At 48.4% G+C, this 18,847-nt stretch overlaps 1 protein-coding gene across 3 annotated transcripts in view; it reads right to left on the bottom strand.

Moving 5' to 3' along the window:
* The window catches only part of GRM7 (glutamate metabotropic receptor 7), a 310,746-nt gene that overhangs the window by 30,631 nt on the left and 261,268 nt on the right, over positions 1-18,847 (bottom strand). For all 3 annotated transcript variants that reach the window (XM_075432729.1, XM_075432727.1, XM_075432728.1), the window contains exon 9: positions 3,438-3,684. In XM_075432729.1, the coding sequence (XP_075288844.1) occupies positions 3,438-3,684 (247 nt within the window). The remainder of the gene's footprint in view (positions 1-3,437; positions 3,685-18,847) is intronic.

Here is an 18,847-nt window from a genome sequence, read left to right on the forward strand (position 1 = left end):
CATAGTGAGTCCCTATTCCTCCTGACGGGTGGGATCTGGGATCACTGCGCTTCAGGTGATTTTCCTCCCACATTCATGCAGTTTCTTCTCTTACGCTCACACTAAAACCCTGGTGCTTGAGCCCAGCTCTCCTAAGGGCTCTGCACATTTTCTCCCAGCTCAGACTCCTGCAGGTCACCCGAGAGTTGGGTGCCGCGATTCCACACGATGCTCAGCCCCGCTGCTGAGGACCACGTGCTCTTAGAAGCCACTCAGGTTATTCACAGGCCTTCCAGTTTTACAGGCACATCTTCAGTTCGTGAGGCATTCTTTTCAGGTTCCTACTCAAACATGGAGGTTTTGGTCAAGGCTGTCTTTCTGTAAACCCATCCACATTTTGCTTTTGGTTTTGACTCTGGACATGGGGCATATAAGTAGGAGAAGCCACAAACGTGGGCTTAGTCACCAAATTCCCCAATGTTTGGAGGTACATGAATCCCATGCTGGTGGCTCAGTGTTCATAATTTCTTAGGAGATATGAAATATTTGTCTATTTTCAATAGAAATGGCAACTCCAGTCTCCAGTACCTGAGCAAGCCATGAACAGCAGCATCACCAGGAAATACAATAGAAAATCAAATTGGAAAACCCAACTGTACTTTTGCACTTAGGACAAAACACTTGGTAGCTAAGCCAGGTCTGCACCTAAGTTAGCTTTGCAGAATGCTGGTGAGTCTCGGACTCATCCTTTAATCCCCTTCAATTAATCTACTTGCAGGCTCACAGAGCGAGTTTCAGAGGAGCCCAGTGCAGAACTAGCAACAAGGACCTCCCATCCCTGTGCTCCTGAGCTAAATCGCTATGAAAACATCAAAACCTTATTTATTTATAGAGACCATTTTCAAAATTTCATTGAAAATGTGGAGAGTTATGCTCAGATAACACTGCTTATTTTTGAGGTCATTATTAATGTTTTCAAATTTTCCACCTAAAAGTGGAACTGTAAACATTTTTTTAAACAAAATATGTTTTTTTTAAAAAAAAGAGACTCAATTCAGGTATTCAGTGAATTACTTGTATAGAAAAACATGCTGAATGTTGCCTGGTTAGAGGGCTGATTGCCAACCTATTGAACGCTGTAAGAGAGCTCCCATTAACTGCAGTAGTAGCCTACGCTGGGACTAAATGTACCCAAATACTTCAAGTACAGCAGTAGTTTATTTCATTTGATTTTCTAACAATTTTTATTAACACACATATCTAGGGAATTAAATTGTAGTAATAGGTGCAGCTAATAATATGAACAGATGGTACTACATATATAAATAATTAAAAGATTTAAAACAAAATTTATTTTCCAAATCATAAAAAATTTAAAAGCCCAGTACTTGCAGAAAGACGTACAAATTAATACTATTGCACATTTCCTGACTGGCTAGCTTCGACAAACAAATTGATATGCTTTCGAATCCTACAGGTAAGCAAAAGAGTTCACAGAAAGCATCCTCCCTTCACGCACCCAAATTTCGAAGGTGTGAGGGTTTTCTTCCCCGCTTTAAAGCAGCGTTAACGAAAGTGGGACTGAAGCCTGGATGCTTAAGGCAGGAACTGGTAGGTCTTGGTGAGCGGGGGGATTCTGTCTCTTACTGCCTCTCCTGCCTCTTAAAAACATATTCTAGAATATGGTCCTGGATGAAAAAGAATGTATTTTGCCAGGAATATTGCGGGTTAAGTAAGCAATATTTCTTTTTAATAAATATATCCCATTCCCAGGGAAAAATCTGACTGTTCCTTGGCAGGGGGAAATATTCTCAGAAGTCTGAAAACAGCAATAAGATGCAGCACAGGAGAATGAGACCAGGAGGGGAAACCCAGCGCAGGAAACCCCCAGGCTGCAGTTCCCACAGCGGTCTACCGCCGTTTCTGCACTCAACATTTCATCACCAGAGCTTCTATATTTTTCTTGCCGTTCAAGTCTTTGAGTGGAAATTTTTAAATTTTGTTTTTTCTGGAGGAGAAACTGATGCCAACCCATCTGACCAGAACAGCAGCTGCTGGCACGCAGCTCAGCGACCCGCACTCACCTGCCCTTTCCCGATCCCTTTCCCTCCTCCTCTTCCTCCTCCTCCTGTCTCTCCCTCCATCCTCAAAGGCCGTCTCCGACCCGGCCGCCTTGGGTACCCACGCTCCCCGAACACCTCCCGGAGTCGGCACAGGGGAGGGCTGGACCTCAGCGGCGAGGAGGAGATTCAGAGACGAGAGACGGGCAGGGTTCCCTCACCGTGGCCGGCACTACCTAACGGGAACCGGACTCGGCAGCGGGCTCTGCAGCTCTCGCTCTTGCTGGGCAGTACCCTGACGTGGGAAATCATACATTTACCTCCTCTTGCAGTGAGGGCTCTGTTCAGTATAACTGGAGGAGGCATAGTATGGTCATTAATTAGTTAGAAGCATTTCCTTACTGTCTTATAATTCTGTCAGAGTTTCCAAAGACAAATTTTGTTTTTCCAGTTAGAAGACGTGTTGTATACCTGCATGGTAAGACATCAGAGAAAAATACTCCAGGGGTGCACAAAGGGAGGAGAAGCGCCGTGTCCATAATCTGCTGGCTGCTCCCACTCTGCTGTGCCAGCAGAGTTTCTGCTTCGAGGCGGGCAGCCAGGCAGCAGTTAGCAGACAAGAAGTGGCAGGGAATTCAGCAGCAAATGGACGAACGGGTCGTGGGCAGGGAAAGGGCATCTCTCCACACTCAGATCTGGTTTTCATAAACACTGCAGACATGCCTGAACCTATCCAACAGGCTACAACGCTGCGCAGCTGCCGCCTTCCTCAGCTCCTTCCAGATTCAAATGCAAATCAAATTTGATGGCCTCAGTATGTAATTTTGTGCTACAGTATACCATGCAGTGCATATTAAGGAAACTGGAAGCATCTTTTCGATCTATTTTCCTTTTAAATCTGTGACAAGATTTGCATTCACTTTTATAGGACCGGATAAAATCCTTAAGTGGGAATCTTCAAGGATGTGAGATTTTTGTAAAGAAACTTGGCAAGAAACAAAATTATAACTCAGCTTAGCAGAGTTATCAATGAGTTTGATGCTTGTCCCTCCACTCATCCTGGACACTGTACCTGCCAGGGTTAGGAAGGTTTGAGTTTGACACAGGCTGCAGGGTCTGGTACTCAAGGATGCTGCTCATCTCTGACTCACGGAGGAGGGAAAGGAGGAGGAGTTACTCACAGCTACCAAACATTTTGCAAGGAGTTGCTACCAACTGGCACAACTCAAAAAAGCAAGGAGAAAATAGAGAATTTAAAAAAAAAATATATAGATATGTGAGACATCAAAAATCTTTAACCGAGAAGACCAAATAGCAGGAAGAGCCTGAAACTCAGATATTGGTCAGCATCTCCAAACCCCGCAGGCAGCCAACGAGCAGAAGGACAGCGGTACTTACTGTTTGGGTCTACGTTCTCACACAGCTCCGTTTTGGCTTCGCCGTTGGGTCTGTCGCTGGGTTTGTGCGAGAGCCGTGACGACATGGTGGCTGCTGTGACCACAGCCTTGAAGCTGCGTTTCCGTTTCTGGACGTTTAGCTCGGGGTGGAAGATGATGATGTACACCTTCGGCATGTAAAGCATCCCCAGGGCCACTGAAGCACTTAAGTTCATGGATATTGTAAGTGTGGTAGTTTGTATGTAGAGCTAGGAGACACAACACATGAGACACTATTACAAATAAGATGCCTGGGAAGCAGGCTGTAGCACTTCAAACACTTTAACAATTTAAAAGCATGTTTTAATCAGTTTGCAACCAAAGATGCATGAGCTGAGACCTTTGCGCTGCAAACCCCCGTGAGGTCCAACACGTTACCAGCTGTCTGCGGTATCAGCAGCCCCTTCCGAAGCTCAGTGCTGGAAACTTTCAGAGTCCTTAACAGTACAATTCCTGCTGTATGCGTATGGTGCAGTTTCCTGTTGTTTACTTAAAGAGTGAAGATCAGATCTGGATTTCAATAATGCTGGTATAAATCTAAATTTAGGTCTACTGTAAGTCATAGAAGAGGAAATATAGTAACATGGGTTAGTAAATAAATCTTACTTTTTAAAAAAATTTGAAGGCGGCAAATTTTTTTTTTTTTACTATAATTCTTTACAATTCCTTGAAATAACTTTGCAGAGAATAAGTAATGATTTGTGTTCTCTTGATATGCAGCTATGCTTATTATGGAAAAATAGTACATATGCACTCAGAGAACAGGTACTGCATGAGATGAATATTCAGAGAAACCACAAGGATTTAAAAGCATACTCTGCAAATATACAGGGGTGGAAAAGCCTTTTTTTTTTCTTTTTTAAATTTTTAATTATCTTTCCAGAGGATACACTAGGATAAACTAGAACAATTCTTGCGACTTAAGAAGATGAGGCACAGTTAAAAATTAAAAGCCACAGACAGCACAGTACAGGTGTGAGGGAGCTGAAAAGGGAGGAAAGTCTCTGTGGATCCTCTTCAAAAATTAAATATACTGTAAAGCCATATGGATGGGAAAATCATTACACATTGAGGGTGATTCTTCAGAACACCATTTCCTCTTCTCCTGCTATTCAGTGCTAATCAGTCTGAGTTTCTGGTGGAAAAACTCCATGAATACATATAATGGCAGAGTAAAACGCTGACTCTGCCCAGGTATTTCCAAATTCCCATATTTAGAAAAATATGAATGTCTCCAGACTTGCTTGTTATATCTACACAACAGTTGCTACTACAGTGATTAAGACGACCACTGGAAGCACTAAAATGCCTTACAGAAGACATAAAAGAGTGCTGTGCACAGATGCGTCTCCATACCGACGCAGACAAGCAAAAACTAAAGTGCTTTCTCAGTTTCTGTTTACTCATTATCAGAAGGAAATGACACTGATGGCTTCAGAAATTTTTCCAGAGTCAGGACACTGGGACATAACCTATCTCATCTTCTGAAAAGGTGCCCTAGGCCAAGCTGCATCGTTCATGGCTGGGAGGGAGGGAGCCCAAGGGCTCACCTCATCTAAACCCCTGCCCCAGGAGAAAGCCACTTACACCAGAACTACGTCTGACCCATCCCTCTGTCTACCCATCTCCAAAAGCCATCCTCTAACGGGGGTTTCACAGCTTCCTAACCCAACTCTTGCAAAGTGCTGAGGTCTCCAAAGCATTCGGTCTGTACCTGAACGAAGCTGCTAATTGTCCTCTCCTGGTGGCACGGCGAGCAAGCAACCACCACGCCCTCTCTTACCTTCTGTGATATATTTAAATCGCTACCGTCTTTTGGAGAACTTCTGAAGATCAGTATGTTGCCCCTTGGTCTTTGACAGATAACGAGGTCATTTCTCCCAGCTTCAGCCGCTGGGAAGACCTCAGGCCCCCCGTCTGCCCCTGATCCGGACGCCGCCATGGAGCTGCTGCTTTGCTGAGACGCGGTGCCCCAAAGCGAGCGGGGTGCTCTCCCGAAGCCGCCCCGCCGGAGGATTATTCGCTGAATTTATCTCACAGCCTTGCCGTGACACACGATGTTTGTTTTTCGCAGTCAGGTCGTGTTGCTGCCTGCTGCTCCTCGCGGCAGAATTACTACCTGGCTGGTTACTCCTCACCTCACACCTTGCAGCTGAATGTTGTTACACTACAGATATATACTCTGCACCTTTATTTCTATGTACATAAGCACTATGTCTATTTATCTTATAAGAACTTTTAAAAGAGAAGACAATTTGCAATGCATTTGCTTCCTTGGAGCTGATCCTCCTTTCGGTTATGTTCATAAATCAGCTGTAACTCGAGCGGGGTCGAGTGCATTGCTTTGACATAAATAATGCAGACTTCAATATTTATTAAATAAATTTAATAGCTATTAGCAAAATATATAAAATATAACATGTAAGGGCTGAAGGTTAAACAGGAAGATACTCTCCTTATCTTCAAAGTGTTTGCAGCTTGCTACCAGCTTTGATCCTTGCTAAGAGAGGTAACTATTCTTTCTGTCTGACAGCAAGCTCCTGGCTCCGTCCTAGGAGCTGCAGACATCAGTGCAGGGTGTCACACCCAGGGAGGGCCTGGTTCCCACCTCGGCACGCAGACCACGCATCTCTGCTAACACCTGGGGAGAAAGCTCGCTCCAGCACCATCTGCGGTCCCTCTGGTTTAGCCTGCAAAGGATGCGGCTCCGCAACGCGCGCTTCGTAAGAATTATCCACCTACAAGATACGTAACTACACCTGGCAGGCACTGACTGTCTCCTGAGTAGCACTGAAAGAAAGATGAGGAGCTGCTGGAGAGAGTCCAGCGGAGGGCTACGAGGATGAGGAGGGGACTGGAGCATCTCACCTACGAGGAGAGGCTGAGGGAGCTGGGCTTGTTCAGCCTGGAGAAGAGAAGGCTGCGAGGGGACCTTAGAAATGCCTCTAAATATCTGCAGGGTGGGGGTCAGGAGGACGGGGCCAGACTCTTTCCAGTGGTGCCCAGCGACAGGACAAGGGGCAATGGGCACAAACTGAAGCAGAGGAAGCTCCAGCTGAAGATGAGGAAGAACTTCTTCCCTCTGAGGGTGACGGAGCACTGGCTTCGGCAGGAGGGTTGGACTGGGTGACCCACAGAGGTCCCTTCCAACCCCTACCATTCTGTGACTGCTGAATGAGACCTACGTTTCTACAGGGTTGGGAAAGATCTCGGTCAGCGAGGAGCTCTGTCCCGAGCACGGGAGCTGTATTGGTGCTTCAGAGCAGCGTTCTGCCCAGCAGCTGTCTCCAGCGACTTGGACTCGCAGCAAGTCTCTTCAAGTAGCCACATGGTGAAAAAGGCACAGCGATACTGTGCCACTAACTCTTGATTCACTTTCTGAGAGAACATAAAAACGTTCCTAAAGAAAGCAGGAATTTGGACCACAGGGGGGGAAAAAATAGAAAGGAAAAAAAAAGCTTATGGCACAGCATTGCCAGCATGACACCCATAATTAGTTGTTTATGTTCCACAGACAGAATTAGCATATTTATGTTTGATTACAGATTTCTCCACCCAAACCCCACTTTTTCTTCGGTGTGGAAAACAACAGCTCCCCATAGGAATTCTGATGAACTTGTCAGTTAAGCAAAACAACTTTATATCACTGCACTTACTGACACACACGTCATAGACACGCTGTGTGTGACAGCAGCTAAAAACCCTACAGAAGCAGAAGGAAAGATGCATTTTGGGTAAGAAATACCTTTAAACGCACTATGTAGCAAGAAGGCTTCAAACAGGTCCTCAACAGAAGTATGTGTTACCTTCACGGGGTATTTTCTGAATTTTGGAACAGCTGATGAGTTCCCAACGCAATACTAACGCTTCTTTTCCGAAAGAGAAGGTAAGAACACGCAAAGATCGTACGCTCCAAGAGGAGCAGGGGACCCTCCTTGCACGCTCCTTTGGAACTGAATGCAGAGCCCCTGCTGAGGCCACCTCCTCCTGCGCAGGACCCCGATGACGGCCTTCCATGGGCTCGTGGTTTTGTACGACCATCTACCTGCAAAAACCCACCGCTGGAGCCATCCGCTGTCCTCTGAGCCGCCGCTGCCGACACGGGCGCTTGGGACGGGTGGGCACAAGGCTCCTGGGACACGGCAGGAGGCTGCTCCCAACACAAGGTTCCCGGGACATGGCAGGAGGCTGCTCCCACCACAAGGCTCCTGGGACATCGCAGGAGGCTGCTCCCAGCACAAGGTTCCTGGGACATGGCAGGAGGCTGCTCCCAACACAAGGTTCCTGGGACATGGCAGGAGGCTGCTCCCAACACAAGGTTCCCGGGACACGGCAGGAGGCTGCTCCCAACACAAGGTTCCTGGGACATGGCAGGAGGCTGCTCCCAACACAAGGTTCCTGGGACATGGCAGGAGGCTGCTCCCAACACAAGGTTCCCGGGACATGGCAGGAGGTTGCTCCCAGCACAAGGCTCCCGGGACATGGCAGGAGGCTGCTCCCACCACAAGGCTCCTGGGACATGGCAGGAGGCTGCTCCCAGCACAAGGTTCCCGGGACACGGCAGGAGGCTGCTCCCAACACAAGGCTCCTGGGACACGGCAGGAGGCTGCTCCCAACACAAGGCTCCTGGGACACGGCAGGAGGCTGCTCCCAGCACAAGGCTCCTGGGACATGGCAGGAGGCTGCTCCCAGCACAAGGCTCCTGGGACACGGCAGGAGGCTGCTCCCAGCACAAGGCTCCTGGGACACGGCAGGAGGCTGCTCCCAGCACAAGGCTCCTGGGACACGGCAGGAGGCTGCTCCCAACACAAGGCTCCTGTGACATCGCAGGAGGCTGCTCCCACCACAAGGCTCCTGGGACATGGCAGGAGGCTGCTCCCACCACAAGGTTCCTGGGACATGGCAGGAGGCTGCTCCCAGCACAAGGCTCCTGGGACAAGGCAGGAGGCTGCTCCCACCACAAGGTTCCAGAGACATGGCAGGAGGCTGCTCCCAGCACAAGGCTCCTGGGACATCGCAGGAGGCTGCTCCCACCACAAGGCTCCTGGGACATCGCAGGAGGCTGCTCTCAACACAAGGCTCCCGGGACATGGCAGGAGGCTGCTCCCACCAGAAGGCTCCTGGGACATGGCAGGAGGCTGCTCCCACCACAAGGCTCCTGGGACATGGCAGGAGGCTGCTCCCAGCACAAGGTTCCTGGGACACGGCAGGAGGCTGCTCCCACCACAAGGTTCCTGGGACATGGCAGGAGGCTGCTCCCACCACAAGGCTCCTGGGACATGGCAGGAGGCTGCTCCCACCACAAGGCTCCTGGGACATGGCAGGAGGCTGCTCCCACCACAAGGCTCCTGGGACATGGCAGGAGGCTGCTCCCACCACAAGGCTCCTGGGACATGGCAGGAGGCTGCTCCCAGCACAAGGCTCCGGGGACATCGCAGGAGGCTGCTCCCAGCACAAGGCTCCGGGGACATGGCAGGAGGCTGCTCCCAGCACAAGGTTCCTGGGACATGGCAGGAGATTGCTCCCACGAGTGGAGAGCAGATTTCTGCTCCAGCGCTCCACACCTCCACAGCCAGGCGCTACGGCCAGCGACCTCCCTCCGTGGTTGTCCCTGGGCTGTGCCAGCGGGTCCTGCCCAAGCCCGGAGGTGTCTGACCCTGGGGATGGTTGGACCCAGTGTCTTCCCCTCAACGCAGGGCTCCCGCAGCTGCAAAAGCTGCGACCAGCAGAGCGCCAGCAACTTGCTTACCTAGGGGCACACAGGCATGAATTTGTATTTCCTTCTGCTATCAAGGGGTGGAAGGTTAAACGGTTACTGAGTCGACGCGGTCTTTCGCAGAGCGACGCCGGTGAAGTTTCCTACCTCGCAAACGCCGATGGGAGATAAAAGCAAAGGGAGAAAAGAGCTTTTGTAGAACAAGGCAAGCTGAGTGACACACAATGCTTCTCATGACAAACGGGAGCTTTATGAAGATAAGGGAAACTAATAGATATGCTTATTATGCAGAGCCTTAGTTTTATGTATTTTATCTCTGCTTTTGGTTTTACCAGTCAAACATAAAAATGCAGTTTACATGAAACTATTTCATTTCTTATTTCACTCCTCCTGATAAACTCTCTGAAAGCATTTTAGATGAATGCAAATGGGTGACTTAAAATACAAAGGATCAGATTTAACCGACATTGGGAGCCTAATAATTCACGCAGGCCTTTTACAGCTGGCTGGTGAAACCTGGTAGTTTCCAAACCTGGGATCAAATTAAGAAATTAAGATGCAGATTTTGCGAGAGATGCTTGAACTTGCCACGAATGATAACTGAGATGGAGCTAAGCATTCGTGGTGGAAATCAAAGCTTTCTGAAACCAATGCCGTGCTGCTCGCTGCAAGCCCGCTTACCCACGGAGGGTTTGCAGCCACCCGTGCTACGACACAAGGACAAAGTCATTCTGGAGGGTCATCCTCACACACATCTCTCTCTTTCTTCCTCTCAAGCAGACTCTGAATTCTCACAAATTTTAACTTAATGTTAAACTTAACACACTGCCGTTACAAATGCATCAGACTTTGAAGCAGTGCACTGGAGAGAACTCAGCCCTAAGGACATCATTCACATGCAAAGGCGCCTAGATTTCATCATTTATTTTACATAAAGGGTTTCCATTTGAATTTTAGATTTCTGTGTTTTCCAGATTCTTGCTTTATTCATGCAAATGACGAAAATTACCTTCAAAACCTTGAGAGAAAATTAGACTGGCCTTGACTACACACATCTAATAACCAGCAATTTTTATAGAACAAATTATATCAATGGACAATTTTGCATGAGCTAGGATTGCTCTCGGAGGGAAACCACTGCAGGATCAGGCCTGTCGGGCTTCACTAACCCAGTGGACAGGTTTCCAGCTGCTGGGCCATAACAACTGAATTTATAGCTGCAGATCTTAGAAAAGTCTCCTTAGGAGTCAGAAACACTTTTTGTAGGCTAAAGCTTTGTATTCACAGTCTAATCAGGAGCAACTGTTCCTTTTATCTAATTCAGTTTTCTAATTATGCAGTGAATTGTGTTATTTTGTAATATGTAAATAAAGCAGTAACTTGAGATATTTTTGGACTTGTGTTATCACAAACCAATTTATCTCACTTTATATGGGAATTAAAACAAATGTTCCTACATAGGAAGTAGACAGTTTACAAATCTCCCAGAAGACTCTTACAGGTCATCTGAAGATTTCGTCTCATTCTCTACATTATGTTGTGCAAATATGAGAACGAGAAGCATTTTTTAATAAAAATTAAAATTAGCTCCCACTGCGTTATATGTTTGCAAAAATATGGAAAGTAAAAGACTTGAATATAAATGTTTTCTCAGACATTTTAGTCTCATGCCTCTACGCACCAAAGTTACCACGTCATTTTAGAGGCAAACTGGAAAAGGAAAATACCTGTTTTCCAGTGAAACCTGTGCTTCTTGTACTTTGACTTTCAACAGACCTTGCCTAGGAAGAACCACTGCCTTCTGCCTCCAGCAGAGGTGCTGGCCGTTTGCCACCCAAACCGCTGCAGCACGCCACGCCACATTTCTCGCAGGGCAACACCAGCAGCTACTACAGTGGCCTGTGGCCAGGACCCGGGTCAGATGTCCCTGTCCAAACATCTCCAGTCACGAAGCATCCCTAAAACTGCGCTAATTCAAGAACGACCGAAGAGCCAGCAGCTGCCTGTGCCCTTTTCGGGGGCCTTTCGCCCCCTCCACCCACGGCTCCGTGCAGCCGGGAGCATGGTGTTAGAGATTGAGGATAAAATCTTTAACAACGGGCTGTGGCCACAGCCCTGCGTGGGCTATGGGGGGGAAAGGTCCGCCAGGGCCAACCCCTCCTTTCGACAGCACCATACCTTCAACTGGGAAAAAAAAAAAAAAAGAAACAAAACCCCAGCCATTCTCATTTCCTTAGACAGCTTGATTTATGGAAGGTTCAGGCAACAGCAGCTTTATCCAGGCAACCGTGTCTTTCCACAAGGATTGTACACTTGTGTTGTCGGAGAAATGTAAAATGCTATGTGTGAAGCAGTCCTGTCAGCTCTCTTTACCGACCTGGCTCAGTAATCCTCCTTCCATGCCTCGCTGAGGCTTCCCGGCAGCCCATGCACATCCCGGGCTCCTGCCGACACAGACACACACTCGCTTTCTTCACTTGGATGGGACCAGTTCAAGTGCAGATAATACCACGCCGCCCTGAAGCTTATCTACTGACGGCTTCCAGGACCCCTGCCTCCATCCCCAGCCTTTCCAGCATCCTAATCTGCTCAAGCTGTCATTTGGCAGTGCCCTTTGGAGAATAGAACCGTTTGAAAAAAACCCCAAACTCTTTTTCTAGATTAGAAGGTTTTAGCAGCGCTTAGGGAAAGCATTTCCCCTCTCTTTTAAGCTGACGTTACTTCGGGGGGGCTATCACAAACCCCCCCTGTGGACACCAGGCTCTAGCATTTTGGACTGAAGGGCAAACATCTGGCAAACAACGCAGCAGACAGGGATCTCCAGCGGCAGGAGGTCACTTCACAGATGAGAGGCAGCGACTACGCCACTCACCCGCTGTTCTAACCTACTGCTCCTAATGGTATTAATATAATCCACACTGCACCAGTAGCTCATCATTCTTTTATGGCATTTAAATATTTTATAGGCAAAAAATACACGCGCATGCCAGCACGCAGGCTCACGACAAACACGAACGGTTGCAACATCAAGGAGCCAAGTGCCATAATGTCAAACCAGGGTTCCCTGCGCTACTGAACTTGGTCTCCTGGTACACGGGCACTACGATACAGCCATCAACGGCACGATCACACGCGCTTGCTCCTCAAGACTCCCTTCATTCGTGGATGCTTGTCCAATACGCTCTTTCCTCCTCATTTTTTAACCTCTTAATTGCATTGCTCAATAAGTACACCCTTTGATGCCTGCTGTGAAAAAACAACGCCTGCTTTCTGTGTAGGATTCTTACAGAGCTCTGCCCCGCTGTGCCGTCGTGCTGTTCGGGCTGTGCTGCTCCCAGCGCGTGGAAGACACCCGCGTCCCTCTGCAGCGGTGAGCGGCAGCGGCGCTTCAGCAACCCGGCTCCGCCGGGCAGGTAACGGCATGCAAATCATGCTGCTCACCAAGTTGTACAAATGACAACAGATGCTACCCCAGGGACGTCTGACAAACAAATCATAGTAGTTATGCTGATTGCAGTTATTACTGTACAAAATAGCACGGCGCACAAATAGCCTTTGTGAAACGGCTATGGGGATGTCACAGAATCCGTCCTACCATCTAATTACAAATTCTGTGCTTGGTAATTACACGAAAGGTGACACTGAAGGAAATTATGGGATTTTAGTTTCAGAAAATTTCCCGCTAATGGCTGGGTGTTCTGCAGGCTGCCAGCCCTTGGGTGGGCAATCCCCCACCCCCTGCTCAGGGACCCCCCGAGCTGCTCCCAGCGCAGGGGCCAGGCTGTGCGTCCCCGGCAGGTGGGGTACACGGCAGGTGGGACACGCAGGCTGCAGGGCACGCACGCAGCCCCACGGCATTTGCTTTTTTAATTTTTTTTCCCCCAAGCTGATTTTCAAGCTAAAACCCGCATTTGTTCTGCAGCTCAACAAGGAGCTTTGTGTGCCCGACAGGAATCATTTTCCTGGCTGGCTGCAGCAGACCCGAGGTTGGATGGCTTTCATCAGTGAAAATAGTTGGTCTATTAAGTTAGCGTCCTGCGGAAATTCGCACAATATTACATCTGGTAGATCAGAAGAAAATGCAGGTTAACTTTGTGGATGTATTTCAGTGTAACGGGAAAACAAAAATAGTTCCACAGGAACAGCAAGTACCTGCAGAGTAACTCCACAGTTCCCTCAAAGGTATGAAAGTAAGGAAGATCAAAGTTTGGAAAGTAGCTCCCCAAATGACTTCTCTTTTACACCTAGTACCAGCAATCACGTCTCACTCTTTCAGAGGCCAGCAGCTATCTGCTGGCCCTCACTAAGCGAGAGCAGATGTCTGCAGAGCGCTGAATCCCAGGGACGGGAGCAGAACCGTTTACCTTGTGGTGGCAGCTCCGCAGCAGCGAGAGGGGCCAGGGAACCCGAGCCCCCGGCCAGGCACCCTGACACCGGCCTGCCGCGGCAGAAGCAGGAGGGTGGAGAGTTCGGTAAGCCCGGAGGAAAACCTTCTCACAGAGGCAGGGAGAAACATTTTGGATTTAAAGTTAATTTTTTTGTCAAGGCAGTTAAAGACAACTCTTTCTTCCAACAGGTTCATATGCCTTTGAAGGCTTTTTTTTTTCTTGGCTAATAATAAAATTACTAAATATCACAGACTGCTTTGGGCTTTTTTAAAGATGTGATCTCTGTGTTTATCCTTACTAAACAGAAAGTTAGAGTTCCAAGTAAATGGCAGAAGCTATAAGTAATAATTCTACAACTCTATGATCTAAAAGACCGACTTGCTGAGGGCAAAATCAAAGTCAAACCAGGGAGCTGCATCCTCCTGGAGATGCCACCATCGTAGCTCCAACCCCCCCTCGCCTCAGGACCCGTATGAAGTTTCTACGAACAGCATTTCCAAACAGAAGTGCCACCCACCCCGCCGTTACCTCAATTACTCTGCTGTGAAACGCCCGTGCTCCCACCCAGCGCCCCGCACGTGCGTGCCCCTTGGCCCCGTGCAGCCCACCGCCCGCCCTCCGTCCCGCGTTGCCGCGGAGGAGGGATGGCTCTGGGCCCGGCGCTCAGCGGCGAGGACGGCTGCTCCCCACGGCATGGAACCAGCAGCGTCGCTCGCCGGACGCCAGACCCGCTGCGAACAGCAAAGGAGTCCTGCAGAGTGACCATGGCTGCTTTGGAAACGGGGTTCTGCCCTGCCCAGAGAAACCACCAATGGGTAGCAAACGCTGCAGAAGGCTTTGACGTCAGATCTGATATTTCTGGCCACCTGATGAAGCCTGTGATGCTCTGGAAAGTTGCTCCAAGTCACATCATCAAGCACAGAGGTCTGGAGTCTCCTTCTCTGGAGATATTCCAGACCCTCCTGGACGCGGTGCTGTGCAGCCTGCTCTGGGTGACCCTGCTTGGGCAGGGGGTTGGGCTGGGTGACCCACAGAGGTCCCTGCCAACCCTGAACATGCTGGGATTCTGTGGGAGAAGAACATGCCCAGCGCCGTGAAGTCCCCCTCGTCACATGCATGCCAGATGGGATCGCGCTCCCTCCTTCCAGCGCGGCGAAGCCCGACAGACACCGACGCGCAGGTACCACGCTGGGCGAAGCAGCGAGAGCGTGCTAACGCCGACAAACCCCCAGACTGCTCACAAACGCCGTCACGCTCGCTGCCCCGGCGGGTTACCAGCTTGGCGATGGCAACATGACACACCAGAGTTATGCAGGTAATGCGGGCGATGAATTATGTTCCAATATGCTTCTAGCAGTGGGAGGCTTAGCATACCGACGGGAAAATTGGGGTCACATTCTGAAAGATCACCACCTGCAGAGGCCAGATGCAACGGCAGGCAGTGCAGCAGCAAACACATCTAACAGCACTAGCTTCCAGGTCCCTCCGCCTGCACCGTGAAACTCTTCCTCCTAACGTCACACTGCCAAAGCCAGCGTAAATTTTCATGTCCTACGAGCACCCGACACATCTAGCTTTTCAGCTTGCATTTCACAAGCAGAGTAAAGTTGAAGTAAATGTATGTGTTTTAAATATATTTTAGCTGTTTGAGCCAAATATTTTATACAGCTTGTTCCCTTACAATAGGAACGTCCTTATGCAAGAAATCTGCATACAGCAGAAAAAATAAATATTTATGGCTTATATCCGTAACTTGTATTGTAAGTCAAAATACCGAATGTTAAAGCACTTGCTCTGAGGGTTATCATGCAGATGCAGAGGGAGGAGGCATTTTGTCTCTCCAGCCTGTGAGAGAAACTCTAGCAGCCTATCTAGAAGGAAATTAAATTACTGAGATAATTGGACAGAGCAGCGATGGAGAAGGATGTTGCTGCTTTCAAAAGGCATCACATGGCTAAAGGAGAAATTGCAGCAGTATCAAAGACAATCCCACAAGTCAAATGGTTTATACAGGCTATATTCGGCAGAGACTCCACTTCTGCTGGAAGAAAGAGACGTCTTTACCTTCTGTGTCAGTTACAGAGACAATAAAGATGCCCGTGAACTACTCCGAACCGTCTGGGAGTTGCTCAGCCAAGAAATGAACAGTGATGGCCACGGCTTAAGTCAACAAAAGATTAAAGTTATTTCGAATTTGTGGCTCCCTGGAACTGACTGCATCCTCTGACTTTATGAGGATTTCTCTTTGAAGTAGAAATTTGGCACAGAAGCCAGCAAAGCAGTCTTCCTGCAAGGACAGCAACACCTGAAGTGAGGTCCCTGCATCTCCACCACCGAAAATAAAGGAAGTCCTTTCTCCTTTGGGGTCCCCCTCTTGATTGTTGCTTCTGGACATACAGCACATGGTGCTGTCCCCGGCGTGGTGATGAGAAACGTGTGTCCTACTGCGGACCTAAGGGTGGTGGGTGGGCAGCCAGAGATGGTGGCCAGGCTGCGACGCACGTTCCAGGCGACAGCGAGGAGGAGCCCCCCGGTCCTGTACCTGTTAACTCAGGGAAGAGTGACCGAGAGCCAGGGCACAGCCGCACGCACCTCTCCTATTTTTCTTCTACGCGAATTACACGTTCGTAAGCTGCTGGAAGAACTGATGCAACCGGGGAAGTTTTCCCCCCGGGATCTCAGCTGATGAGATCCTGTCCACAAGAGGAGCATCCTGAGAGCCCCCAGCTCATTCCATGTGGGTCACTCAAGGGCCTTCAGGCGAGAAGAAATTCCAGTCACAGCTGAGTCTGGCTGTATTTCAAGCACAGACAGCAGAGAATAGCTCAAGAAATCCCATTATCAATCCTCCCAACTGTCTAATGCTTGACACTCACGTTTGTTATAACCACTATAAAGTAAGTTACACATCACTAAGAGAGACAAACACAAAGTGCAACAGAAGTAATGTACATCCCCAACTTCTATTATTAAAATAATGGTTTGTCCCTCTCTCACTGGCTGCGCACTTAGCTTTTTTGAGCCAGGAATAATTCTTAATCTGTCATTTTTCCCAAAGACTACATCATCAGAGAAAGCCTTCGTTTCATTCTTCACCTTCACCGCCACAACGCTAAATTGACTGACATACAATCTTGGCATTTTAGGGTATTCAGTGCCAGACTTCAGCTGCTGTTATAAATCATATTTCTTCACACTTCTTGCATTTTATTCATTTTATACATGACCAGAGATTAGAGTTCAAATGAAACAGATTCTGCTATCCTTCTTGTATTCCAAACGTCGCTAGTCTAGAAATCTTTAATTTTACTCACTTGAACTACTGAATAATTCAATGTAAAAGGAGAAAAAAGCCACCCTGCAATGCTCAGTTTGAGATTTTGAGCAAAACAGAGCGAGGCTCCTCGAACTGCCACGGCTGTGTCTCTGCTGGGCACCGTCTCAGCAGCCGGGATGTCTCCCGGTGGGTACGGCACCACGGCCCCTGGAAGAGGACACGCAGGCTGATGCCAAGAGCCGGGAGTGCTCAAACCCCCACCCTGAATCTGGGGGTTTGAGAAGGTGCGATCATGCACTGACTCTTTTCAGGCAATATAATACCTGCAGTTACCCAAATCGCTATCTCCTAGCCCCAGTTTTCAAGAGAAAATGGCACTGCGTCAGAGAAACGCTGGCGACCCGGTGGGAAGCCAGCGCAGCAAAGGCCATTGCCAGGCCCTACCCTTCCCAGAAAGAGCCTGGAGATCGGATATTGCTCGTACCGGTGGAGACCAGACAGCCTTACCACACTTAGAATTTTCCCCCACCGAATAGCTGCTGAGTGAACACACGGCAAAGCTATCATCTCACAAGTTTTCCTAAATTATTAACATATTCTAGAATAAAAAATAAACTTACATCAAACAATTTCAATGTTAGATGGAGGAATAAGCCAGAGTCAATATCCAGTGGAAGGTATTGATCACAGAAAGACAAACAAACTGCAAACTAATGTGTGTATCAGTAAACATATAAATGAGCAAGAAGGTGGGGAACTAAAAATATTATGGGTCTCACAGATAGTCACACATAATAAAATAATTTTAAAGAAACTTTCACTCAGAGAAGCCGCCTAGCCTTCTCAAAATTTACTTTGCAGTCATTTAGGATACACGGTGCTAATTAATAGCTCAAGAAAAAAAAAAGTGTTCTTTTTTAAAAAACAACTTCAGATGCTTACTCTTATGCTGACAGCACGTTGAGGCAAACCTCCCTGATCACCAGGCGAAGAAGTTAGATGTTCTTAGAAGAGGTCTCTGTCACACCAAAAGAGGTGCTGGCACTTCTTCCTCACGACAGGAAAACCTGTAGTAACGTTTAGGTTTAGCTGTCTTCCCACACTAGAGATGCCTTTCCCTGGAGTAAAAGACCCAAAGTCTGGAGAAGATGAAGAGAAAGCATCCAAGCATGGCCACAGCGGGGACTGTCCTACACTACCAGTGAAGGTCTGTCCAGCGTCTGTCACTGCAGCTCGAACGCTTCAACGCGGAGAAAACCTCTTAAGAAGAGGGCACCACAAACTGGTGCTTGCGTACCCCCAAATACAGATGTGCCGAGCATCAGCTGCCCGAGGCCGCGCAGCGTCCTGCGGCCGGAGTGCGTTGGACAGAGCTGAAGCCCGCTCTGTGACGATGGCACAGCCCACGAGCGACAGCTTCCACGTACGGCCGGAGGCTCAGGGGAACACAAAATGACTGCAATGAGAAACTACCTGAAATAACCACTGAAGCATGCTAACAACACATGCTCATTTCTCAAATTCTAGAAAGTTAAGCTGCAGAATAACAATTAGCAAGTAAATCTCATTTTCATTTCTTTTTAAATGTTGCTTTTTTCTGGGGAAGCAAAAAAGTTTACGTCCGTAGAACACTGGCTTGGGTTAAGGTTACACAGATGCCATCTCAGCAGAGCAACAAATAAAAGAAACCTATTCTAGCACTGCCGTAACAGCACGGCCCTTAGGAGCAAGTTACAAGCTGTTGGTTACGTGTGACCAGAATAGAGATGCAAGGTGCTGCACACCTCTCCTGCCTAGGGTCAGAGAAGCATCAACACTCCCAGTTTCTCCCTGTAGTGGAGGAGCTAGCTAACTTGATTTGCCTCCACAGATCATCTTCTTGCACCATTTCTTTCTCTATGTGGAAGGCACAAATAAATGCGGAAAAGTAATGGAATGACCTTTCTATTTATCTAGAAGCAGGTCTTCTCAGCTGGGAGTACACTTTCTAT

Source organism: Opisthocomus hoazin, chromosome 11 (genome assembly GCF_030867145.1).
Source record: "Opisthocomus hoazin isolate bOpiHoa1 chromosome 11, bOpiHoa1.hap1, whole genome shotgun sequence".
In the NCBI taxonomy this organism is placed as follows: domain Eukaryota; kingdom Metazoa; phylum Chordata; class Aves; order Opisthocomiformes; family Opisthocomidae; genus Opisthocomus; species Opisthocomus hoazin.